General features: G+C 51.8%; 2 protein-coding genes across 6 annotated transcripts; both read left to right on the forward strand.

The window, feature by feature from the left end:
• Positions 1-913: 913 nt before the first annotated feature.
• On the forward strand, positions 914-4,181 carry Rab34 (RAB34, member RAS oncogene family). 2 transcript variants are annotated; one of them, XM_015996247.3, is made up of 10 exons: positions 914-1,535; positions 1,736-1,827; positions 2,326-2,394; positions 2,488-2,589; positions 2,677-2,741; positions 2,887-2,938; positions 3,200-3,281; positions 3,357-3,447; positions 3,572-3,679; positions 3,768-4,181. In XM_015996247.3, the coding sequence occupies exons 1-10, from the start codon at positions 1,482-1,484 to the stop codon at positions 3,833-3,835; spliced, it is 783 nt and encodes a 260-aa protein (XP_015851733.1). In that variant the 5' UTR covers positions 914-1,481; the 3' UTR covers positions 3,836-4,181. The 2 variants fall into 2 exon arrangements, with proteins under 2 accessions (XP_015851733.1, XP_006977526.1); XM_006977464.4 differs by having other exon boundaries at positions 1,333-1,535; positions 2,329-2,394; positions 3,768-3,982.
• Positions 4,182-7,414: 3,233 nt separating this feature from the next.
• Positions 7,415-17,260, forward strand: Proca1 (protein interacting with cyclin A1). Of its 4 annotated transcripts, none has more exons than XM_015996246.3 (5): positions 7,515-7,823; positions 14,123-14,206; positions 15,950-16,082; positions 16,311-16,469; positions 16,553-17,260. In XM_015996246.3, the coding sequence occupies exons 1-5, from the start codon at positions 7,733-7,735 to the stop codon at positions 17,217-17,219; spliced, it is 1,134 nt and encodes a 377-aa protein (XP_015851732.1). In that variant the 5' UTR covers positions 7,515-7,732; the 3' UTR covers positions 17,220-17,260. The 4 variants fall into 4 exon arrangements, with proteins under 4 accessions (XP_006977527.1, XP_015851732.1, XP_042138382.1 ...); XM_042282448.2 differs by lacking the exon at positions 7,515-7,823 and adding an exon at positions 8,111-8,308; XM_006977465.4 differs by lacking the exon at positions 16,311-16,469 and having other exon boundaries at positions 7,415-7,823.
• Positions 17,261-18,441: the final 1,181 nt, after the last annotated feature.

Raw genomic sequence — 18,441 nt, forward strand, 5'->3', positions numbered from 1 at the left:
CTCTGAAGTAGTCGTCCCTGTTTTGGACTGTGTTCCATTCATCTTCGAATCTTCAAATTTAGCTCCAGACGTATAACAGTTTCTTCTTCTTCTCTTCTTCTTCTTCTTCTTCAACAGTTTCTTTTCTTCTTCTTCCTCCTCCTCCTCCTCCTTCGTGTGTGTGTGTGTGTGTGTGTGTGTGTGTGTGTGTGTGTGTGTGTGGGAATGTGTCTGCGCGGCGCGCAAAAAGTAAAAGTTGTTTTGGTTTTGACTGTTCTAATGGGGGGGGGGGAGTGAACACCGGTATTAGAAGGGACTCCTAGAGTCCCAGAATTGTGATGAGGAATTCCAGTCTACCTAACATTTCTTCATCCTCTTCGGTAGGAGGCTCGACGGGGAAAACAGCAGATCTGAGATGTCAGGTCCTTGGTGGACACCTCGTTCTGATCTTGGCACCCCCTTTAGGCGCTTCGTCCCACCTCTTGGGTGCAGAAGGGCAAGCAGGGGCAGACTGTATGAGTCATGTTCCAGGCCTGGAGTCGTGGAGGGAAGCGCCGCCTCTCCTTGGGCCCCTTCTCTCCCCCTTTTCCCCTCGGCGGCTCTGGGGCTTGCCAGATGCTGAGCTACAGGCACCGGTTCCCCATCACCAGTTCCGTTGGGTAAGGGGTCCCAAGGAAGATGCAGCCCCGACAGGGAGATGAAGGGGAAAGAGGTTTAGGGGATACCAGTCTGGAAAGGCTCCTGGGTGGAGGCAGTCGTGGTGTGGGGTAAGGAATCTGGCCCGCGAGCTAGAGCCCGGGCAGCGCGCGGAAGGAGAGAGGAGGGGGGTGGCGAGGGCCGCGACTGGGGCGGCTGCTAGCCCCGGAGCGGCGGGGTGCGGGGCAGGGGGCGGCCCTTCTCCAGGAATTTCCGGGGATCGCGTTACAGCGTTCGCGGAGTGGGAACGGAGTGGGACGGCAGGCCTCGCTCGCCCCGGGTCCAGGGCCCTCGCCCCCTCCTCTCTCCGTTGGCGGGCGTCGGCAGCGCCGCCCCTGCGCGCACTGACCCGGTGTGGCGGGGCGGCCCCGAGCCCCCAGGCCGCTCTGTTATGGTAGGGCCATCCCAGCCCCGAGTTGTCGTCGGGTCTCCGCGGCCCCGCGTTATCGTAGGAGCTGTCAGACCCCGTGTCATTGTAGGGTCCACGAGGGCCCGGGCTCCCCGGGACGCGACTCCCCGCCCACAGCTAGCGGCAGGGGGGTCTCCCCGCCCCCGAGTGGTCTTCGGAACGCCCCGGGCTCGCGTAATTGTAGGCTCTCCCAGACCCGGGGTGATCGTCTCGTCCCCTTGGCCCGCGGTGGTCGTAGCGTCTCCGAGGCCGAGGGCTCCTGCAGGCTCCCCGTGGCCCCGGGTGATTGTCGGTACCCCGCGGCCGCGGGTGATCGTCGGGTCCCCACGGGCCCGGGCCGCCGGGGCGGATCAGGCCTCCGCGCCTTCCCGGGGAGCCCCCCAAGGCCGCAGACAAGATGAACATCCTGGCGCCCGTGCGGAGGGACCGCGTCCTGGCGGAGCTGCCCCAGGTAGGCACCAGGGCCACGTCGGGCCTCTGGCTGTAGCGGAGCGTGGGCGGGGAGAGGTGGCACCCGAGCAGTTGGATTGGGCCCAGCCCTGTCGCCCAGCAAAGCCCGCTGTTCCTGGGTGGTCCATTTCCCACCCTACCCCCAACCTCCGGCTGCTTGATGGCGGGACAAAAGCATCATTCTCACAATGTCCCTCTCAGTGCCTGAGGAAGGAGGCCGCTTTGCACGTGCGCAAAGACTTCCACCCCCGCGTCACTTGCGCCTGCCAGGAGCACCGGACAGGCACCGTGGGGTGAGTTAGGGACACCCCTAACTAAAAAAGAAAATACTCAAGAAACTTTGAAAGCATTCGAATGACCGACCCCTTTGAGGCTACGTGGTTATGCATGCCTCAGCTCTGACGTTCTCCCCTTTCCTCCCAACGAGGTTGTTTCGAGCCTATGGGGAAGGCATTCACCATGGGGAGGTCATACATCATCCATAGTCTCTAGGCTGGGTGTGTGCAGCTCAGAGAAAGAGGGAGAGCATTTGTCTAATGTGTGTAAAACCCTGGGCCATCACGACCCCTCCCAGCCCCCCCCCCCCAACGCACACACCCCAGGGAAAGAGAAGGTGAAAGTCCCTAATGTTGAACACTGCTCCCCCCAGCACGTCTGTGCAGGACCTTCCAGGCCCCCAGGGAGGCCTGCTGTCGATGGTCATGTACCTTTCTGCGTAGGTGCCACTAAGACCCAGTAAGAGTATTAGAACCCCCTAGGGTGAAAAGCTGACGTTCACTTCCTCTGTCCAGCAGATTTAAGATATCCAAGGTCATCGTTGTGGGAGACCTGTCCGTGGGGAAGACCTGTCTCATTAATAGGTAACCGGGTGCTGGAGCTTGGCTGGGCAAGGACACAGCAGGGTCAGTCTTAACAAGGCCGTCTGTGCTACAGGCTCCTTGGTGCCTCCCCAGGTTCTGCAAAGACACCTTTGACAAAAATTACAAGGCCACCATCGGGGTGGATTTTGAGATGGAGCGGTTTGAAGTGTTGGGTGTCCCCTTCAGTCTCCAACTGTGAGTGTCCCGTCCACCCCTGCCAGCTCGCCTGGTCACCCTGCTGCGCCCACCCTGTTAGCTAGGTCCTACTCCTCTGTCTTCCAGTTGGGACACTGCTGGGCAGGAGAGGTTCAAATGCATCGCTTCCACCTACTACCGAGGAGCCCAAGGTATGTACGCCTTGGGCCCTGGAATGCGGGCAGTCTGGGAGCGAGCACATGGAGCTTCCAAGTAGAGCTGGGGGGGGGTAGGGAAAACGAGCCTCAGGCGACTGTCTCTCTGCCAGCCTTGGAGCTGTTTCTGTCCCTCTTACAGCCATCATCATCGTCTTCAACCTGAATGACGTGGCATCCCTGGAGCATACCAAGTATGTGAGGGTGCCCGGAACCCGGTGGGAGAGTCCAGGGAGGGTGTCGAGAAGGTGGTCAGAAAAAGAGGGTGTGTCTGTAGCTGCGTGCTAGAGCACCTGCCAGCAAATACATGGGGAACTGGGATCAATCCTCTGAGTCATCCAGGTGGGGGGGCAAAGAGAAAACCCAGAGCTAGTAACTGGAGATTACTGGGAAGATGGTGGATGGGGTCTGTCGGGCTCACTCATTTCTTACTGCTTGTCCACCATCTGTGGCAGGCAGTGGCTCGCTGACGCACTCAAGGAGAATGACCCTTCCAACGTGCTCCTGTTCCTTGTGGGTTCCAAGAAGGACCTGAGTGTGAGTGTACCAGTGGGGGAACTTCCCAACTTGGTGAGGGGACCCGCGACCAATCTGACGCCGATTTTCTCACAGACTCCTGCTCAGTATTCCCTAATGGAGAAGGATGCCCTCAAGGTGGCCCAAGAGATGAAGGCTGAGTATTGGGCAGTGTCCTCCCTCACTGGTGAGTTGGGGACCCCAGCCTTCTGCGGTGTGCCTGCTCACCTCTCACTCCCACATCTGGAGCTGGGTCCAGTGTTCTAGGCATACTGTTTCCCCTGAGCAACCATTTCTGCTCCCCATGTCAGGTGAGAATGTCCGGGAATTCTTCTTCCGTGTGGCAGCATTGACCTTTGAGGCCAATGTCCTTGCTGAGCTGGAGAAGTCAGGGGCTCGGCGCATTGGGGATGTTGTCCGTAAGTACTTCCCGGGTTGGAGGTGGCAGAGAGCAAGGGGAGGGACCTCCAATCCTGCTTCATTCATACATTTCCCACCCTTTTCCAGGCATCAACAGTGATGACAAAAACCTCTACCTAACTGCCAGCAAGAAAAAGGCCACGTGCTGTCCCTGAAGAGTGAGGACTGCCCAGAAACTGCCCATTCCTGGGGCACTGTGCCACACCGACTGCTTCAGAATTCAACCTCTGGACGTTTGCACTGACGTTTTCCAGACCAAAGAACTGCCCCTTGAAGGCAGTGCCCCCAGAGGGTTACTGGGACCATGCTAGTCACTTCCTGCCCCCAGGCACCATGCCAAAGACTGGATGACCCTTGACCCCTCTGGGGCTCTCCAGGGTGCCTGGTGGGGGGCCAGTGTTCCTGCTGCTTTTGCTCAGCCCGCTGGGCCCATTATGTATGATGATGCTTAATAATTCCAGCCTTATATTGTGCCTTATGCATTAAAATCTGTTATTAGCATGTTCTGCGATGGAGTCCTTTTCAGGGGATAATGTGGAACGAGTGGGGACATGGAGTGCTTTAGGGACTGGAACCCCGTGGAGATTCTGTCCATTCCTGCCTGCTGAGACAGGCAGGGCTCACACTTGGCTGACACCTCAGAGACCAGGTTTTAGAGGACTTATTGTATCCTTTGGATCCACATTGAGCTAAAATCTGAATAATTTCCCTTTTTATTCTTTATCATTTGTCTTCTTTCCTTCCTCTCTGTCTCCTCCTCTCTTTGAGGCAAGGGTCTCTTGTAGGCCAGCCTGACCTAGAAATGACTATGTACCTGAGTACTGTGTGACAGTGTCCCTAGGGAGAGACATGATCAAACCTCTATTTGTCCCAGGTGGGAACTGATGACAGTAAGCATATGTATCTTCTAAGTCCAAGTTGGGGAACCCATGAGTTTTATTCAGGTTACTTACAGGAGTGTCAGTGAGTGTCTATGCTGCAAGCTGTAAAAGTATATGAAGTGGGATTTCAGCTGATTATGACAAAGCTAATACCTGGGAGAAGCCAAGGGCCTTCCAGAGGTCAAGCTGAGACTCAAGGAGCCTTGGTGATATTTGGCTTTTGATTATCAGCTGTTTCCTGCTAAGAGTTTCTTGTGTGCTATTATAGCTTTTTCATCATTTTTTTTTTTTTTTTTTTTTTTTTTGGTTTTCCGAGACAGGGTTTCTCTGTGTAGCTTTGCGCCTTTCCTGGAGCTCACTTGGTAGCCCAGGCTGGCTTCGAACTCACAGAGATCTGCCTGGCTCTGCCTCCCGAGTGCTGGGATTAAAGGCGTGCGCCACCACCGCCCGGCTGCTTTTTCATCATTTATTGGGCACAATCTCCCCTTTACTAAAGGAATATTTAGATGACCTTCTGAGCAGTATCGCAGCCAGGACCCCTAATTTCAGGCCTTTCTGTAACTATTGTATTAGCAGCATCTGGCCAGGACCATACCCAGAGGGACAGTGAAAGGATCTTATCAGAGATCTCTCTGTGCTCTCTAGAACAGACTTAAGAATCCAGACTACCTGTTTGAGAAGGCCTGGCGGGTGTGCTAAACTTAGCCTTCTCCTTTCCAAAGTCTTATCTCTAGGTTTAGATCCACCCTTAACAATTAACTCAGAACTAAAGGGTTCCAACTTACAGGTACATCGAGCTGTGATGGAAGTTGCCTAGCCAAGTTGCCTAGTGATGGAGCACAGTCACCAGAAACGGCAGGAGCAGAGATAGCTGGAGAGATAAGGTCAAAGGGATAAAAAGGCAGTTTTATCTTCAGAGAACAATTAGACGGAGAAGAGAACTGGAGAACTAGATGGAGAACTTGAGGACGAGATGGAAGGTGAGGAAGAGCCAGATGGGGAAGTACTAGATGGGTAAGAAAGATGAGAAGAACCTAGATGAGGCAGAACTAAGATGAGAGAATTAATATAGAACTTAGAAGGAACAGTAGATAAATATGGAGAGAAATCAGGCAAGAGAGGAGCCAGGCACGAGAACAGAACTGGAGCTGTGTAGATAGGATTTTATCCCAGAGGAATAAAGTAGATGGACAAAGAGCTCAGTGTACTTAGATTCTTTTCCCGAAAATAATTCTCACCATTTGTAGTTTCTCTTCTGGGCCCCTAGGGAGAATATTATTAAGGCTGGTCCTACAATAATATTCGAGATGTCTCAGATTCAGCTGCATCACCAAAAGCTACCCCAGTGAGTGCCAGCTTATGGAACCTGGAGCTTGGTGCACAGCCTTCAGACGGCTGAAGAGGTTGGAGGGTCTTTCTTCCAGGCAGTTCAGCTTATCTGCGAGTCTCTCTCAAGCAGTCCTGACGGCTTAAATACGCGTGGGGAAGGAGGAGCCTCGGGTTTATGTTTATTTTTGATAGGGTTTCGTGGTTAGCCCCATGACCTGGACCTCAGAGATCCACCTGCCTCTACCTCCCGATTAAAGGCACAATGCCATCACACCTGGCCTTGTCCCTGCTTTTTATTTTTTTTTATTTTTTCCTCTTTTGAGTTAGCGTCTCTTAGCATAATCCCGGCTGTCCTAGAACTCACTATGAAAACCAGGCTGGCCTCAAACTCAAAGCTGCTTTTGAGTGTTTGAATTAAAGGTGAGCTAGAGCTAAAAGTGAGCTGTCTATAACCGGGATCCAACACTCTCACACAAACTAACATACAGGCAAAACACCAATGCACCAAAAAAAAAAAAAAAAATAATAATAATAATAATTTTTTTTTCTTTTTTCCGGAGCTGAGGACTGAACCCAGGGCCTTGCGCTTGCAAATCGCTCTACCACTGAGCCAAATCCCCAACCCCAAGAATATTTTTTAAAATTTATTTGATGTGCATTGGTGTTTTGCCATGGTTGTCAGGTCCCCTGAAACTGGAGCTACAGACAGTTGTGAGCTGCCATGTGGGTGCTGGGAATTGAACCTGGGTCTTCTGGCAAAGCAATCAGTGCTCTTAACCGCTGAGCCATCTCTCCAGCCCTGTCCTCTGCTTTTTGAGGCACACATATCTTGGTTTTGGAAGCTGCTTGGAGGGAAACTGAGAGATAAGCTGTGTGGAATATCTACGAAGCATCTCTCATCCACTTGTATCTTTTTTCCATCTCTGCTCCCACAGCTCTGGTTCCGCCTTGTACAGAGCTGGTTAATTCAGTGTGCATGTGAGAAGCAACCTCAGTACTGGAGTGCTCCCAGAGGCCTGCGTGTAGAGTTCTGTGATCTGCACGTGTGGGGGCGGGTGCACACATTGTTAAATTAGGTCTGTGTACTGTGTGTCGTCTTGGCATCCTTGTGTGTGATATACTAGCGTACATGCTGTGTTTGAGGATGTAAAGGGTGCGTACTGGGATGAGGTTGCTATGAACGTAGGCCACCTTACTGACTAAACAGGAGAATTAGCTGTATGGGGCCCAGAACCAAGAGGCCTATGGGACTGGAGGAAGGGGAGCTGGAGTGGATGGTCTAGTGGAGTGTGGGGAGGTACCATACACAGTGGAGGAGAGCCATCATGTCATCACGGGGAACCAAAGCCAGGACACCCGCAATCCACCTTCAAGAAGACTACTCTCTGAACTGTCAGGGGCGGACCTTGTGGATGCCCGGGCCTCGCCCTGGAAGGCAGGGCGGGTCCCCAAGTGCAAAGCCTCTGGAGACTGAAAGGGGCGGGGCCAGTACCTGCTCGGGGCGGGGATTTCTGTCGGGTTTTTCTAGAAGTAGGGACCAGGGAGAGCTAGGCATGCGACTGAGTGCAGGGTCTGTAATGTAAAGGCAAAAGCAGGTACTGGCGTTAAGGGCGTGACGAAAGGGACCTGGAAGGAGCTGGAAATCCCGGATGAAGAACACGCCTGACGCTTAGACCCGGGCTGGAAGACGGGGAGGGGGGAGGCGGGCTGGGGGTTGGGTAAGCATGAGGCGGAGCTAGGGGCTGGACTGGAGTTTACAGCTGGGCCGAGGGCTCCACCACGCTGAGGTTCAACGTTGAACTCTACGAGGTAGAGTCCTGTGGAAGAACTGGGCTGACAACGATGTGGGTCAGGACGACACTAACGATTAAAAGATGGACTGAGGAAAAGCCTGGCTGCAAAACTGACATTTGGGACAAGAGCGAGAGCACCGGTAAAGGGGCGGGGCAGAAGGCTGGGGGCGCGGCTGGGCGGGGCTCTGTAAGATCGCCTGCCTTGGCCAGGAGCAATCGCTCCCGTGCCAAGGCGCAACTACAGAGCATTAGGCTGCAGTCAGCCGCTGGCCTAGCCCGCTGCCCCAGAGGCGCGAGGCTCCGGCAAACACCATCCCCCTCTCCCCGGCCCATTGCTCACCCTGGTGCCGGGGATGGGCGATCGGTTCCATTGACCTTGAGTGTGGGAAGGAGTCTGAGGATTCCACAAGTGACATCACAATCACTTCTAAGATGGGGCCTGAGCCTGGGAGACACTTCCCAGGAGAAGACTCAGTGCCCCTTGCACCCTTCTCTTACTTAGTTTCCTCCTTTCTCCTCTCTTCACACTGTCTCCTTTTGGCTGCTCTGTGCCCATCCTCTGGGCCTCACAGGAGGGGAGGGGCTTCGCAGGACAAGGAGGATCCTCTACAAATGAGCATCACCAGTGAGTTTGAGTTTGACCCTTGCTACCTGTCCCAAGGAAGAGACCACAGCGTTTCTCTCCCTTTCAGGCTATTATTCGTCCTCATTCTGCTGCAGGAGCTCTGGAGGGCTGCCTCGGTCACAGCTGCCCTCCATCCTCTGCAGACAGAGGGGCAGGCTGCCTTTCTCAATCCCGCTCCCTTTCCATCCTCCCTACTTCCCTCCCATACAGCTGATGGTGGGTGTCAGCATCTACAAGGCCTGTTCATAGAGGCAGGAAAACCAGCGTAGTTTGATCCTGACCTAGGCACAGGCCCTTACTAGAGTGACTAGGATTCACACTGAAGAGGGGAAGCTGTGGATTTGGAGTGAGAAAAATCAGCAGTGAGGAATTAGCAAGGTTGGGGATTAAAAGCGAGCGTTGTAGGGGATGACGACTGGATAGGGAGCGGAATCTAGTATTAAGACTCGGCTTTGGAGTTTACGGCATAGGGTGACCTTTGGCTTATGTGTCTCTGGAGCCAACAAAGAACACAGGACTGAAAGCGCACTGGCTAGGGAGCCAAGAAGACCAGTGCTTTCCTCCTGCCTCTACTGTCGATTACCTTTCATCCTGGGCAGGCTACTTAGCCTCTCTGGGTCTGGGTCCCTAGCTATTCAATTTAGATTTGAAGTCACACTTTAAGAGCCCACTCTAGGATTTAGCACTGTGAGCATGTACATCCTGGGAATCTCCCCCAGGAGAGCTGGGGGCTGGGGTCACAGCTTATAGGTAAGAATGCTTGCTCAGCATGTATGAAACCCTGAATCTGATTACCAGAGACTTCCCCTACTTCTTCTAAAACACAGCTCCAGTCAAAATAAATAAGTAAATAAATAAAGTGAGCAAGGTGGCTCATGTCGGTAATTCCAGGACTTGGGACAAGAAGGCAGAACTACTATAAATTCAAGGCCAGCCTGCACTAACTGGGGAATTCTAGGCCAGGATGTGACTATGTGAAATGGTCTCGAAAAAAAATATATAAAAAGATAAAACACAGTACCCAGGTTTGAACCAGGAACAGACTCTTTGAGGCTCAAATAGTGAATTTATGCATTCTAGCAGGAGACTGAACATATACACTCAGTCAGCCAACAATGACCGAGCTATCTCCATGGCTCTCTGTATATGGAGGCAGATGAATATGGTTATTATTCTTAAGTAAATACAGGAATGTCACAGTTCCTAGAACTATGGCAGCAGGTCAGTGGGCACATAAAGCACACAGTTAATTCCACTTGGATAGATTGGTGTTTATCTGAGACAATGTCTTGCTGTGTAGCCCAGGGTAGCCCTCCTGCCTCAGCCTACCAAGTTCTTGGATTACAAATGTGTGCCATCATGAGCAACATTTTCCCAGTGAGTTGAGCAGGCAGCACTTGGGAGAGCAGCAGGGGAGAGAGAATGGTAAAGTGAGGGGTGGGAAGAACTGTCGGCAAGGAAAGAACTAGGTCCTGGATCCCAAGGGCATGATAAAAACCCGGCACTGCATGGTGAAGGCAGGATGTAAGCCAGGCCTGGTGGCACATGCCTACAATTCCAGCATATGGCAGGCAGGGAAGAGGGGAAGAAGTGTGGTAGGCCAGTTGATAGTCTACAAAACTCAACTTGGCTGTATGGGGAGGACTGAGGAAAGGGAGTGAGGACCAGAGGTGGGGAGACCAGGCAAAGATGTTGGAGGTTGCGCTTGGCTTTGTGGCTCAAACCTTTAACCACAGCACTTAGGAGGCAGAGGTAAGTGAGGCAGGCCAGCCAGGGCTGCACAGTGAGACTCGGCCTCAAAAACAACAAACAGACAAACAAGAGATGACAGGGCTCCAAAGGAAGGCACAGGAAGGTACAAGGGTGGACAGTGATGGCTGAGATGGCGTGGAAGTGAGAGGATTCGCCCTTGACTTCTAGCTGAAATGTCCGTTACTTTCTGAAAAGGGTAAGATACAGGAAATGCACAGGTGGTGGGAAGCTGGTAGGTGTGTGTGTGTATGGGACACAATTTCTTTTCTTTTTTCTTTTGTTTTGCTTTTTTGAGATAGGTTTCTCAGTGTAGTCCTGGCTGTCCTTGAACTCACAGAGACCCACCTGCCTCTGCCTCATAAGTGCTGGGATTAAAGGCGTGTGCCACCACCTGGTTTGGGATATAATTTTTTAAGATACGTTGGGAATGTTCAAGAGACTACTATTGGCTGTGCATACTCAGAAAATCAGTCTGCAGCTGAGCAGGCAGTGGCTCAGGTGGGAGTTGGTTTCGCTTGGGTGGGTTCCAGCCCCAGCACTGTAAAACGTCAGAAAACGTCAGGAGAGCAGCCAAGGTGAGAGGTAGTCTTTTTTTTTATTTCTTCTTTCTTTTTCTTTCTTTCTTCTTCTTTTTTTTTTTTTTTTTTTTTTTTTTTTGGTTTTTTGAGACAGGGTTTCTTTGTGTAGCCTTTCCTGGATATCGCTCTGTAGACCAGGCTGGCCTGGAACTCCCAAAGATCCGCCTGCCTCTGCCTCCCGAGTGCTGGGATCAAAGGTGTGTGCACTACCACTACCCGGCTATCTCTACTCTTCATAATAGTGCTTGAAGTCTTAGCTAGAGCAATATGACAACAGAAGGAAATAAAAGGGACATAAAAATGTATCATTATTTGGAGAGAAGACCCTATACATAAGAGACAAGAAGGATCCCACCAGAAAAATGTAGTATAATTGATCCTTTCAACAAAGTGGCTGGTTACAAAATTAGATTACAGAAACGAATATCAAGTAGTGAGATGCTCAGCAGGTAAAGGCACCAAGCCTGATGGCGGGAGTTTGGTCCTCAGGCCCCCATGGAGGAAGGAGAGAGCTGACCCCTGCAGGCTGTCCTCTGCCCTCCACATGCACACTGTGGCGTGCATGCCCACACACATAGGCTCAGGATAAATGCCGGGAAAATAAGGAAATAACCTCACTCACAATTACCTGAAGTAGCAACAAGAAACTCTGGGGATAAGCCTGATCCAGGAAGCCACTCAACGGCTGAAACTTTCACAACACCGAGTAAAGAAACTAAAGACACTGAAGATGAAAGACCTCCCATTTGTATGGGTTGGAAGAATTAATACTATGAAAATGGCAAATTTTACCATAAACAGTCTGCAGATTCAATGTAATCCAACTTAAAATTTCAATGCCATTCTTCACAGAAACAGAAAAATAAAGTCAAAACCCGCTAACAGCTGAAGCAATCCTGAGTAAGGTGCTGGAGGTATCACCATGTCTTGAGTTCAAGTGATACTACAAAGCCATAGCAACAAAAACAACATAGTACTTGCTCAAAATATACACATAGATCAATGGAATAGAATATAATAAAATAAGTTGTGTTGGGTGGTGGTGGCGCATGCCTTTAATCCCAGCACTCGGGAGGCAGAGGCAGGTGGATCTCTGTGAGTTCGAGGCCAGCCTGGGCTCCCAAGTGAGTTCCAGGAAAGGTGCAAAGCTACAGAGAAACCCTGTCTCGAAAACCACCCCCTAAAAAAAAAGTTTGTTGGGTTGGGGATTTAGTTCAGTGGTAGAGCGCTTGCCTAGCAAGCGCAAGGCCCTGGGTTCAATCCTCAGCTCTAATCCCAGCACTCGGGAAGCAGAGGCAGGCGGATCTCTCTGAGTTCCAGGACAGCCAGGGCTATACAAAGAAACCCTGTCTCAAAAAAAAAAAAAAAATGTAAACCCATGCAGCTACGGCCACCTAACTGTAGACAAAAATACACACCAGAGAAAAGACAGCCTCTCCAAGAAAAGGCACTGGAAACACTGGATAGCCACATGTAAAAGAATGAAGCTAGTCTTGCTTTCTTACCCTGCACGATACCAATTCCAAATGAATCAAAGACCTTAATGTGAGACCTGGAATTCTGAATCTACCTGAAGAAAAGGCATTAGGGAAGGACTTTCTAAATGTGACAAAAGTCCATCAGTAAATAAGATCAACCATTGACAAATGGGATCTCATGGAAGTAAAAAAAAAAATTCTATGTGGCAAACAAAACAAAACAAAACCAGTTCATCAAGTAAATAGACAGCCTAAGAATGGGAGAAAAATCTATGCTAGTAATGCATCTGATAGAAGATTAATATCTAGAATATACAACACAAAAAAAATAAAAAAAATATCAAGCTGGGTATTGTGGTGCACGACTTTAATCTCAACACTAGGGATGCAGAGGCAGGTGGATCTCTATGAGTTGGAGGCCAACCTGGTCTACAGAGTGAGTTCCATGACAGCCAAGGCTTCACAGAGAAACCCTGTCTCCCAACAGTTAAAGATGAGGGCTTTCATGGAAGTCCAAGAAACAGTTTGCAAGGGAGTGATTGGTTATTAGTTAAGAGAAAAAGGCCGGGGCTGGGGCTGGCTATTGAGAAACTGCTAGCAGACCACTGAGAAGGAAGGGGGTCTGAACCCACTGAAGGTGGGGCTATATGGCCTCGTCATCACTGCCTAGTAGAGTTGTTTCGTGAATGTCGGTGAATGAATAAACTTGACTTGGAAAAGAAAGGGGGAATATGCATGTAGTAGAAAAAGTGTTGGAGGCAGGCGGATCTCTGTGAGTTCGAGGCCAGCCTGGTCTACAGAGCGAGATCCAGGAAAGCTACACAGAGAAACCCTGTCTCAAAAAACAAAACAAAACAAAAAGAAGTGGCAAAAAAAAAAAAGTGTTGGAGGAGTGTCCTATTTGAAAATGTTCATAGTGTGCTGGGCACTGGTGGCACACACCTTTAATCCCAGCACTCAGGAGGCAGAGGCAGGCAGATCTCTGAGTTCAAGCCTAGCCTTGTCTAAAATGTAAGTTCCAGGACAGCAAGGACTAAACAGAGAAACCCTGTCTTAAAAAAAAAAACAAAAAACAAAAACAAAAGAAAAAAGAAGAAAATGTTTGTAGCCTGTCATGGAGAAAAACAGTAAAGAGGGAGGTAACATTCCATACATTAGACAGGCTTGGGGCACTAGGACCCTGGGGCACCTTCTTCCCCAGGCTGAAGTAGCAGATAGAGGGAGCCACAGGCAGCGACTGTGACCTTATCTGCAGAGGACAGAGGGGAACAGTAGTGGTTTAAGAATTTTCAGAAAGTGATCTTTGCATAACCAATTGGCTTTGAACTGGCTCTGTAGACCAGGCTGGCCTTAAACTCACAGAGATCCACCTGCCTCTGCCTCCTAAGTGCTGGGCTACTATTCCTGGCTTCTCTTTCATTCTTTTTAAAGGTCTCATGTAGCCCAGACTGGCCTTCAAGTCAGTATGTAGCCGAGGATAACCCTGAACATTTGACTCTCCCTCCTAGGTGCTGGGATGACAGTGTCTCGACAGCTGGTTCCATGCTTCACTTTCTAAGGAGGGTGCTTCTCTAATTCCTAACAAGCTAACCCTATGGTTCAGCGGCAGAACACTTGCTTAGCATGCATGAGGCCATGGGGTCCATCCTATGGAACCCTACAAACCTGTGGTCTGCCCGGGCCATCCTCTGACCAGGCTCCACACACCTGGGGCAAGTTGTGGCACTGCCCTCCCTGCCCAGTCCCTCCAGTTAGTCCCACTGAAGCTCTTCACCCTCCTATCTTGGCAGGTGCCCACCCCCCTCCCCCATTTTCACCACACTGATGCCATGGACCTCTTCACCTCTGTCTCCTTGCCCCTCTCAGCCTCTGGAGAACAGCAGCTTGGTTTTTAAATCCCTGCATGCCCAGTCTGTGTCTGGGCGCAGCACCCATCTTAGGAAGGTTAGTGACTGAATGCTGGGGGAGGCGGCTGCTGTCACTGCTGCCATTTTGTGCTCTCTCAGATATAAGCAGGTTGCCCAGCTGGAGGAGAGGACATCTGGCCAGTGTGGAGTCCAGCAGTGATGTGTCTTCCCTCTCCTCTGAAGGTGAGTCCAGGGGACCTATGGCCCCCACAGGCTACATTACCCCTTACTTGTGAGAGCTAACACTTGGCGGAGGGCAGGGATCTTGATGGGATTACCCAGATGCCCCAGGGTCCAGTGAAATGGCTCATGGGTAAAGGTGCTTGCTGATAACCTGACGACCTGAGCGTGGTCCCCAGGACCATGTCACACTGTGGAGGACCCAGCTGTCCTGTTCTTACCTTGTCTTCTACAGTGCCAGAGAAGGCCCCTTCCTTGAGTCCTGATCACTCCTTAACTTTGAAGAATAATTTATGGTACACAAACATGAACTGAGTCCTCCTAACCTTGCATAATAGCTATCCCTGTCCCATTCTGTGGATAAGGGAGGCTCAGAGAAGTAATTTGTCTTAGGTTAGTTACCCTATTAAGTGAAAGAGCCAAGCCTTGGGCTCCAGGCTCCGAGCATATGCCTCCCTGCTGCCCTTTGCCTTAATTTAACAAGGTCCTGTGCACACTCTTTACTTCCCTGGGGAGAAAAGGCACAAGAGAAAGTGGGTGAGGGGTCCTGTGGAAACTTGGGAGCCTCAGTCTTGTGGGGGAAAGGGAAGGCCTCCAGGAGTAAGCTTCAGACCACTTACTGTCCTCTCTCTCATGCACTTTAACGGACACAGACACCTGGGCTTCCGTACCCTCTGCCTGGGTCAATGACTTTCTGCTGGAGGGTCTCCGTGGGGCAGGAGGCAGGGCTGTTGAGAGGCATGTTTACTTTTAGATAGGAGCAGAGGGAAATCAGGGGTCGCCTGGATCCCTAAGCAAGGTCAGAGATGAAGCACTGGGAGCCCCATGAAAAACTCATGTAGCTCAGTAAGAAGTGGGAACCTTCCCTAGCCCTGGAGGCATCCTCGCCCTGTGCCTGTGAAAAGGGATGCAGTATCACGTTGCCTAATCCACAGACTGCCATAGGCCATGGCAGGTTGTCCAGCATTCTGTGGTTCTGGGAGGAGAAGGTGATGTTTAAAGCACCACCCCCTTCCTGGGAGGCAGGGCTTCGCTGTGTAGCCCTGGCTGGCTTGGAACTCACTCTGTAGACCAGGATGGCCTTGAACTCAGAGAGATCCACCTGCCTCTGACTCCTGAATGCTAGGATTAAAGGCCTGAGCCACCACCGCCCTGCTTAAAGCAATTTTTAAAAAGACTTACTTGTGTGGGTGTGGCACCTTGGCAATCTGTGGAGGTCAGAGGACAGCCTGCAGCAGTCAGTTCTTTTTACCTTCAGCTGCTAAGCACCTTCCAGCCCAGACTGACTTTGATGAGTCAAGAGCAGGGACGGAACGGAGAGAGAAAGGTGGAGGGGGAGGGGAGGGGAGGGGGCTGGGAGGAGAAAGAAGGCAGATGGAAGAGCCAGAACATGCAGGGAGAATGCTGTAGAGGCCTAACCACCACCCTGTGCCATTTGGGTGGAGGGCACCAGAGGCCACCTGGGCCTGTGCAGGGGCAGGTGTCAGAACCAAGGCTGCCACTGTGGGCTTGTCTGCCAGACACAAAGACATGGCCATTCCCTACCTGGCACTGTGGAGTGTGGTGGCTGGTGACGACCAGCAGTCGGATCCACAGGAGAGATAAAGGTGACCCAGAACAGCAAGGGTCATCACCTCTGATCGTAACAGTTGTTGGGGGGAACCAGGTGGCAGAGAAATTTGGTGAAGCATTAAGAGTGAGGTGTGCCCGGCTGCCTGCAAATGACCTAGACCCCTCTCCCCTCAGGTGAACTCCAGGAGACTGACAGGTGCTGCTGGAAACACCAGCAGTGTGCTGGACATATCATCCACCCCTTCTTGGACTGTGGCCACCACAACCGGCACATGCACGCTGTCAGCCACTGCGACTGTGAATCTAGGTGAGGGCCCCCTTCATGGGGGACCCATTCCCTTCAGGTTTCCCTCTTCAACTTTGGCCTGGTGCTGCCAGCCTAGCCCCAGCTTTTAAACCCTGCTCTGCTCCGAGAACAATGAATGGGGAGCTCTCTTGGCAGCCTGGGCCAGGCCCAGAAGCAGCTGGCTGTCCCTCTGGGCCCCTGGGGAGTCATGGAGGTATGGGAGCCGAGCTGAGAGTCTGGTGTGTGCAGGCTGAAAGACTGCTCAGGGAAGACAAATAGTAGCAGATCCCGAGATGTAGGCCCGACCTGCTCCAGAGATCGGGGCTCAACCTGCTTCAACATCATCCATACCCCTTGCTTTGAATTCATCCCAGAGGAAGAGTGTGTGGAGCGGATCTGGTACAGCTGGTGAGTGCCAGCTGGCTATGGGGACAGGACTCCAGAGTGCCCTGCTTCAGCTCCATGAATTTCTCCCTGTCCCTTCCCCCCAGGTGCAAAGGCTACAGGCCTCTCTCTGTGGCAGTAATCCACCATCCCATTCATCATGTGTGTAGGACAGATAACCTACACGAGAAGGAGGATGAAGAGGATGAAGAGGAGGAGGAAGAGACCCCACCTTCCATCCCAACTCAGTTGTGCCCCACCGCCATACCTACTGACCCAGACATCGGGTTGGTCTCCAGGACTCCCGACTCAGCAGCGCCCATCACCATCTGGCGTTCTGAGAGCCCCACAGAAAAGAGTCAGGAGGGCAAGGCCATCAAGAAGATAAAGAAGAAAAAGGAGAAGGAGAAAGACAACGAGGATGAGATAGTGGATGAAAAGGCAAAGTTGAAGAAAAAAGTCAAGGGCAAAATAATTAAGAAGAAAAGCCCGGCAAAATCAGAGTCTTCCCCTCCAGACTTGAGCCGATCACTAAGCCCAAGAGAACTAGTCAGGACATCAGAGTCCAGCCCAGAAAGTCGGGAAGAGCTGGAGAGTGAGGACAGTTATGAACGGGGTAAAAAGGAGCCCTCCAGCGAAGATATTGTGGAGTCATCACCCAAGAAGAGAGAGAAGAGCACCTCCCAGGCCAAAAAGAATGGGACAAAGACCTTACAAACCAGGAAAACGAGCAAGAGAAAATCTCCCCCAGTGTCCAACCCCAATCTCAGCTGAGGCCAGGGCAACCAGAGTGAATAAATCAAGCCTGTAACTGACCCCTACTGCTATTCTCTCTCCCTCCAACAGGGCCTCTTCTTGTGGGAGGTGGCTGGCTCTGGGCCTACTAGAGCCAAGGGGCCAGGGGTCAGGGGATACTCAAGGGGCAATCCTGCTTTCAAGGAGGAAGTCTATGTCTATGGGAAGTTAGGTAGGAGGGAGAGAGAACCCTCCTAGGACCAGGTGGCAGAATCATCTGGAGAGGGAATGGGGTGTGGGAGACCAGCGCTGTGTGTGGAAACCCATTCTGTAGTGGGCATCACTGTGCAGCACCACCTTCAATAAACTGAACCTGCCACTCACTCGGCCTGCCTTTCCCTCCTCGAGTGGCCCAAGGGATGGGCTGTGGCACCATGGAGGACATGATCTTCCCAGCTGGTGTAGTCCCAGCCCTTCTCCAGCCTTGCAGCACATAGACCTGTTATGCTGGAGAAAGTAAAGCGTTCCCGCAGCAGGCCAGCCCTTTCCCACCAACACAACAAAAGGCGAAGAAAAGCGGGTATGAGCTCAAATGCAGGCGGCAGTGGCGACCCAAGCAGAGACAAAGGGGGAGGCTTTACTCTCCCACACTGAATCACCAGGAGATGAAGCCTGTGTGAAGAACGGGGAAACCAGACACACAGTCTAAAGAAGGCGGCGGAAGGAAGCAGAGCCAGGGGGCTAGCTGATCCTGAGCCGGGGGGTGGGAAACAGCCCTCTCCCATGGCCTGCGTGTCTGAGGGTGAGCAGGTGAGGGGCCCATTCTGGGCAGAGAACTGACTTCTCAGCGGCTGTCAGGGACCAAGGCACAGCTGGGAAATGAAGGGGTGCCCAGGGGCTCACAGATTTACTTTTCTCCACTGTGTGAGAAGATGAGAACACCACAAGGGTTTGGTGGCCCCGGCCCAGCATTTCCTATTGCCCTATGTGTGTTGTCACCTCTTGGGACAGCCAAGCTAAGACAGAAGCAGGACCTGAGTTCCCAATACCCATGCATGGTGGTTAGAGCCACCTATCACTCGAGCTTCAAGGGAGCCAAAGCCCTCTTCTGGTCTTCTGTGAATACACCCACACATGCACATGCATAATTAAAATTAACCAGGGGTTGTGGCACACACCTTTAATCCCAGCACTCAGGAGGCAGAGGCAGGTGGATCTCTGAGTTCGAAGTCAGCCTGGTCTACAGAGTGAGTTCTAGGAC

Source organism: Peromyscus maniculatus, chromosome 8, assembly GCF_049852395.1.
Source record: "Peromyscus maniculatus bairdii isolate BWxNUB_F1_BW_parent chromosome 8, HU_Pman_BW_mat_3.1, whole genome shotgun sequence".
NCBI lineage: Eukaryota > Metazoa > Chordata > Mammalia > Rodentia > Cricetidae > Peromyscus > Peromyscus maniculatus.

Excerpts from the sequence above, each read along its gene's own strand:
- Rab34 (XM_015996247.3), top strand. The coding sequence starts at position 1,482 with ATGAACATCCTGGCGCCCGTGCGGAGGGACCGCGTCCTGGCGGAGCTG. Across the intron at positions 1,828-2,325 it reads CACCGGACAGGCACCGTGGG|CAGATTTAAGATATCCAAGG; the intron begins GTGAGTTAGGGA and ends TCCTCTGTCCAG. Across the intron at positions 3,448-3,571 it reads GGCAGTGTCCTCCCTCACTG|GTGAGAATGTCCGGGAATTC; the intron begins GTGAGTTGGGGA and ends TCCCCATGTCAG.
- Proca1 (XM_042282448.2), top strand. The coding sequence starts at position 8,116 with ATGGGGCCTGAGCCTGGGAGACACTTCCCAGGAGAAGACTCAGTGCCC. Across the intron at positions 14,207-15,949 it reads GTCTTCCCTCTCCTCTGAAG|GTGAACTCCAGGAGACTGAC; the intron begins GTGAGTCCAGGG and ends CTCTCCCCTCAG. Across the intron at positions 16,083-16,310 it reads CACTGCGACTGTGAATCTAG|GCTGAAAGACTGCTCAGGGA; the intron begins GTGAGGGCCCCC and ends TGGTGTGTGCAG.